This window comes from Mauremys mutica, chromosome 9, assembly GCF_020497125.1.
Source record: "Mauremys mutica isolate MM-2020 ecotype Southern chromosome 9, ASM2049712v1, whole genome shotgun sequence".
Lineage (NCBI taxonomy): Eukaryota > Metazoa > Chordata > Testudines > Geoemydidae > Mauremys > Mauremys mutica.
Genome location: NC_059080.1, coordinates 7,114,316 through 7,120,333, shown reverse-complemented (window position 1 = coordinate 7,120,333; position 6,018 = coordinate 7,114,316). Strand labels below are relative to the sequence as shown.

Below are 6,018 nucleotides of genomic sequence, written 5' to 3'. Positions count from 1 at the left end.
TGAATTAGCATCATTATCTTTATTGTCTCTTTTACAAGAAGAACACGGCAGCGCGGTGCATCTCCTCGGTGTAACTGCGTGACCACGTCGCTCGGGTCGGACGATATTTAAAATTCCCAGTCATTTTTTTTATCCCACCCCCCAGGTGGAGTGGTTCCCAGCGCCCACGCCGGAGTCTGCTCACACGCCGATGTCAATCCTCAGTGATCCCCCCGCTCCCCCCTGGGCGCAGCTGAGAACAAACTCTTCAGGGTCTCACCCCGTTGAAAGCCCTTGTTCACACTGCGTGTGAGCTCAACCCTCCGCCTTCCCCGGGTAGCCCTTGGTGGGTTTTGTTTCTGATTCTGGGTTTGAGCGAAGCAAACTGGGGGAGGCAGGGGAAAGAGGGGGCGGGGAGGATGCGGTCGCTCAGCAAAGGAGCACGGCTCTGATCTCCCCGCCCCCCCTCCCCCCCATACATCCACCCTTGTGCTGTAGGAGGCCAGAGGGAGCGGGGAGGCGGCTGCAGGAGCGCTGTGCCTTTAAGAAGCTCCTGACCCGGATTGTCCTCGCAGGTGTGGGTGCTGCGGGGGGGGGGGGGGGGAGAAAGAGGGCGGTGGAAGAAGGCCCTTTGATTGACAGCCCCCGCGAGCCTCCCCCACAAAGTTTTCTTTCACTCCAAGGGGACTTTGCTGTTGCCATGAAAACGGATTTTGGCAAGCACCCGCCCCTCCCCCGGGGGCAGCCAACTGGAAAAAGTAAAGTGGCAAAGAAAGAAAAGGAGGTGGGGGGCTGGGCAGTGCATGCCAGGTTACCCCCCCCATGCACCCCACTTCTCAGCTACCAGGGAGTCCGGTCAGAGCCCAGACAACCAGCCCCCACCCCTGCCCTAGCTCGGCAACCCATGCGGGGGCCACACGGGGAGCCATAACTGGGCTTCGGAGTGGGGCTGATGTGTCCTGGTGTAACCCGAACCACAAAGAGCCTTGCGGCGCCCGCGGCGGGGGGGGGGCATTTGTAGTGCACGGGGAACCGCAGCACCCCCCATCCTTTGATCGGGGAGCCGGGAGCCGCCGCCGCCGCCGCCCTGCAGATACCCGGGGGAGAGGAGGGGAGTAGGGAACCCGTCCCTAGGGAGAGCTGGGCTCCTTCCTCCCGCCATCCATGAGGGTCTGTGTTCGGGGGGGGATGAGCTGAGCTCCGCTGCGGCAGCCCGGGTCATTTCGGGGCTGCTGGCTCCCGTCCCCAGGCACTGGGGGGAAAAGCGGCTCCGCTTCCTGCACCGGAGCAAGTCCCCGCCATCCCGACCCCCTTTGTGCCCCGCACACGAACGGAGCCCAGGGACCGCGCAGCCCTTGGGCACCCTCCCGCCCCCCGCCACCAGCAGCGAGCCGGGGGCGCCTGGCGGCGGGATGCCCCTGCCCGGCTCCCTGCGCCTGGGGGTCCCGGAGGGGGGGTGGATCTAAAACAAACCCGGCCAAAAGTTGCCTCCTCCCCCAGTTCTGCGGGGGGTAGCGCGGGGGAGGGGCCGGGACCCCTGGTTTCAGCGCGGGGGGGGGAGCCCCCCTAAACCGCAACTTTTTTTATTTTTTTTAACCAGCTGGTCAATTACCATCCGTCAGGGCCTGTCGGGAGCCGCGCGCTGATTGGCTGCCGGCTGCTCATTTATAGGCCGTCAATCATCTCCCCCCGGCACTGGGAGCGCAGCGAGGAGGTGGCTAGAGGGGGGGAAAAGCGCCCGGCGAGCCCCGAGTTTGGCCGCTTGTAGCAGCAGCAGCAGCAGCCGCCGCCCGCGAGCGCAGGGCCCCGGGGGAGGCACCTCGCAGCCGCCGCAGCAGCAGCCGCAGCCCGGCCCCGGCCTCCCCTGCCCGCCAGGCTGGCGCACCTGCTGCCCGCCCCGGCCATGTACAGCGTGCTGGAGGGCGAGCTGAAGAGCCCGCAGCCCGCCCCGGCGGGCAAAGGCGGCGGCGGCGGGGCAGCGAGCGGCGGGGCGGCGGCGGCGGACCAGGACCGGGTGAAGCGGCCCATGAACGCCTTCATGGTGTGGTCGCGGGGCCAGCGGCGGAAGATGGCCCAGGAGAACCCCAAGATGCACAACTCGGAGATCAGCAAGCGCCTCGGGGCCGACTGGAAGCTGCTGAGCGACGCCGAGAAGCGGCCCTTCATCGACGAGGCCAAGCGGCTGCGGGCCGTGCACATGAAGGAGTATCCGGATTACAAATACCGGCCCCGCCGGAAGACCAAGACCCTGCTCAAGAAGGACAAGTACTCGCTGCCCGGCAACCTGCTGGCCCCCGGCGGGGCCGGCGCCGTCCCCAGCCCCGTCGGGGTGGGCCAGCGCCTGGACACCTACGCCCACATGAACGGCTGGAGCAACGGCGCGTACTCGCTGATGCCGGAGCAGCTGGGCTACGGGCAGCACCCGGCCATGAACACCCCGCCGCTGCCGCAGATGCACCGCTACGACATGGGCGGCCTGCAGTACAGCCCCATGATGTCCACGGCCCAGTCCTACATGAACGCCGCCTCCTCCTACAGCATGTCCCCGGCCGCCGCCGCAGCCTACGGCCAGCAGCCCGGCACGGCCATGAGCCTGGGCGCCATGGGCTCGGTGGTGAAATCCGAGCCCAGCTCGCCGCCGCCGGCCATCGCCTCCCACTCCCAGCGGGCCTGCCTCGGCGACCTGCGGGATATGATCAGCATGTACCTCCCGCCGGGCGGGGACGCCACAGACCCTTCCAGCCTGCAGGGCACTCGGTTGCACAGTGTCCACCAGCACTACCAGAGTGCCGGGACGGGGGTCAACGGCACGGTACCGCTGACACACATCTGAGACGGCTCTGTCCCCCGGCACAGCCCAGCCCCGCTCCCGGGAGAGCTGCTGGAGCGGACTCGGACTCAGTGCAACTCCCCGGGGAGACTCTTTTAAAAAGGAAGGTTCGATGTCGCGTGTGTTTTTGTACAAAAAAAAAAAATAGGGGGTGTGTGGACTGGTTTTCTCTAGAGCACAAATGTCACCTGGGAAGTTTTAAACCCGCAGCCGCTTCTTTCCTGGTTTCTGATAGGTTGACTCTCTATTTTATTCTTTTTAAAAAAAAAATTGCAAACCCCGTTTTAAAGGTCTTGTCTATTTCAGTTTGAGTGTAGCTGTGGACTGGACACGTGGCGGGCTTTCTTCAAGCTCCGATGTTTACATTTTTGTTTGTCGACTTTTTTTTTTTTTTTAAATAAGTGGCCCTCTCCCTCCTGTGTCCTGCTGGAGGTTTTATCTGAATCTGTGTCGCTTCCACGACCTCTCCACGCGCGAGAGAGAGAGGTGGGGCGGGAGGAGAGAGAGGGGAACGCTGTGCGGGTCGCAAATGCAAGGTCTTTTTTTTAACTTATCGTAAGTTGTGTGTTTTGGTTTTTATTTTCCCCTCAAGCTTGTACAATTCTGTAACTCGGTTTGTGAATTTGACTGTGCCACCCTTTTGCCATCCCCCACCAGGCAACAAACGCTTTCGTTTTTGTCTCTCCAGTTTCTTAAAAGGCTTTATCCTGTGAAACACTCCTCTCCTCCCCGCCCCTGAATAAGAGATCAATAAATTTTATAACGGGCACCTCCCCCGTCTCCTGGCGATTTGTACGTTGAGGGTGAGCAGCCCCACGGTGCCCCGCTCGAAACCTCCAAGAGAAGAGAAGCGCCTCCATCCAGCGGCTTCCGTGGGACGCTTGTAAATGTGGGGGCTAGAAACCGGCGCGCGGTGAGGTTTAGACCGCCGCTTTAAAGCGCAGAACTCAGTATTGCTGGGCGCAGGGTGAAAGCCGCTTCCCTGGGAGGGAAACGCTTAAAAACCGATCGGCTCTCGCAGTGCGGATCTCACCCCCCATGGGCGTTGTTTGGAAAAAACTGGAAGTCGCCTGGATTTAATTTCTCGCGGGGGGGAGGAATAGGGCGCAGGAAGCAGCGGGTGGAGGTTTTATCTACCCACCGACTCGCTTATTTTTAAAAGTACGAGCCACTTGTTGCTCCAGGTCGCGTTCCCAGGGCGGCGGCTGAAAGGTTCGGGTTTCACTTCTGCCCGGGGTGGGCTGGGCCCCCGGGAAAGCCGAGCGCAGCTACTGCCCGCCCGCAGAAATCGTCACTGGCTGGTATTAAAAATGAATGGTTGCAAGAGTCCGAGGGGCGATAAATCATGTAATCTTCTGGCCTCGTGGTTTTAGTCCGCCCAATCGCTCCCAGCAGGGGCTTCGCTGTCGGGCTCGCAGAGCCGCTAACCGGGTCCCACTTCGTTTATCCTAAAAATGCAGCAGGTAGCTGGTAGCTAAAGTCGATCGGAGCAACCTTTAGGGGTAAATCGAGCTGTCTCCGTGTGTGTTGAAAACCGAATTAACGCCATTTCGTTCGCACGGTAATTCACTCCTGGCCGTTTATCAAATTAATACCAAATCTTCATGGGTGTGTGTGGGGTTTTTTTTTAATGTAACTGATGTTGCCTTAACTCATTTTTCTGCTCCTTTCGCGTTTGGCACCTGTTACTCTGTATTTCTTAGGGCAGTGGGAAAAGAGAATCTCTCACGGGGCTTGAGGCTATTCTACGCCAACCTTGCTGTGACTTCTTCCATCCCGCGCGAGAGAGGTTTACTAGCCAAAGCTGTTGGAAAAACAGATTCTGGCGTTTACACGAGGCGGGTTCGAGCCGAGTATGTCTAAGCCCGTTACTTTGATTCTCAGCTCCGTGCTGCCCTGCACAGGAGACAGGCTAGAACATTTCCCCTCGCCCCTCAAACAAAACAGAAGCGTGAATAACTCCCCTTCCCCCCAGCTGCATTTTACCCACGCGGGGTAAAGTTCCACCCCACTCGAGAAGTGCGATTCTCGCTTGGAGGCTCCGGAATTAATTTCAGACTTTTCCTTGTAGCCACGAGTTTGCCTGGCTAAGGACCGAAGTATTTTAAACCCTCCTTTGCCACAGGAGCCTGGCGGGGCCCTGGGTCCGCTCAGGGGCTGCGGCGCTCTGGTCAATTCCGCGGGCTCCCACTCGCGTTTAGGGGTAACGAGCGCACGGGTTTATTTTTAAATAACACCTGGTTTCTACAGAGCTGTCGCCTGACCCCTGCGTCCCTTTGCGCCGGTTCCTAGAGAGGGTGGGAGGTTCTCCGGGGGAAATACCCTCTCCCCGCCCGGTTAACGAAGAAGCGCCGCCTGATGGAAGAACTCCTTTAAGAAAAGGGGATTTAGTTATTTTTTCACACCTCCTTTGGGCCCAGCCCCCCCAGCCTCCTGGATGTTTGTTTTGTTTCTGGATAATCGCAGGCAAGGGAAAGTACACGAGACAAAACAAGAGTGGGCGCCAGTCTGCCCCCAGGCCCCGCCGTCCCAGCTGGCTGCAGAGGGACGATCTCCTCTCCCCCCCCCCCCCAGCCTGCGGACACGAAAACACTTTGCGCGCACACTTGATATTAAAACGCTTTGCAGATAAAACATGAGCGGGGGGGGGGACGGGACTTTTCATCTTGGAAAACCCGACGCATCTGCATCAAAACGCAGACCCCCGCCGCCCTCCCTGTACCCTCTCCTTTTCTCCGCGCTTTTCTCCCTACCCACCCCGTGCTTTGCAAGCGGGGCCCTGGGGAAGGGAACCCGCGGTGGCTCACCGCCCCCCCCGCACCCGGGGTGGAAGCATTCTTGCAAGGAGAAAGCAGCGCGGGCCTAACCCAGGCCCTGGAGCTCCGGGGACGGTGATAAGGGGCCAGACGGGCTGGGCTGCAGATCTCATCTCTGCCGGGAGCAATCACTGCCCCAGGATGGTTTTCTATAACCCGCGGGCAGAACAGCACAATCGCTTTGTGACAAAAGGGTGCGGGGTCCTTCCGCCCCGAACAGCTCCCTTCTAAAGCAGATCGCATGTAATCACCCCCGGGGGGGCGTCAGACCCCCACTCAGACCTAGTGCCAACCGCTGAAACTCCGCCGGGCTGGCAGCCCCTTCCCCGAGCTCCGAACTAAGCCCCCTAACTCTGCCCCGTTATAAACGAGCCGCGGCTCCCCCGCTGTCGG

At 60.5% G+C, this 6,018-nt stretch overlaps 1 protein-coding gene across 1 annotated transcript; it reads left to right on the top strand.

The window, feature by feature from the left end:
- Positions 1–1,689: 1,689 nt before the first annotated feature.
- Positions 1,690–3,578, top strand: SOX3 (SRY-box transcription factor 3). The gene has a single exon (XM_045029149.1). The coding sequence runs from the start codon at positions 1,883–1,885 to the stop codon at positions 2,810–2,812; it is 930 nt and encodes a 309-aa protein (XP_044885084.1). The 5' UTR covers positions 1,690–1,882; the 3' UTR covers positions 2,813–3,578.
- Positions 3,579–6,018: the final 2,440 nt, after the last annotated feature.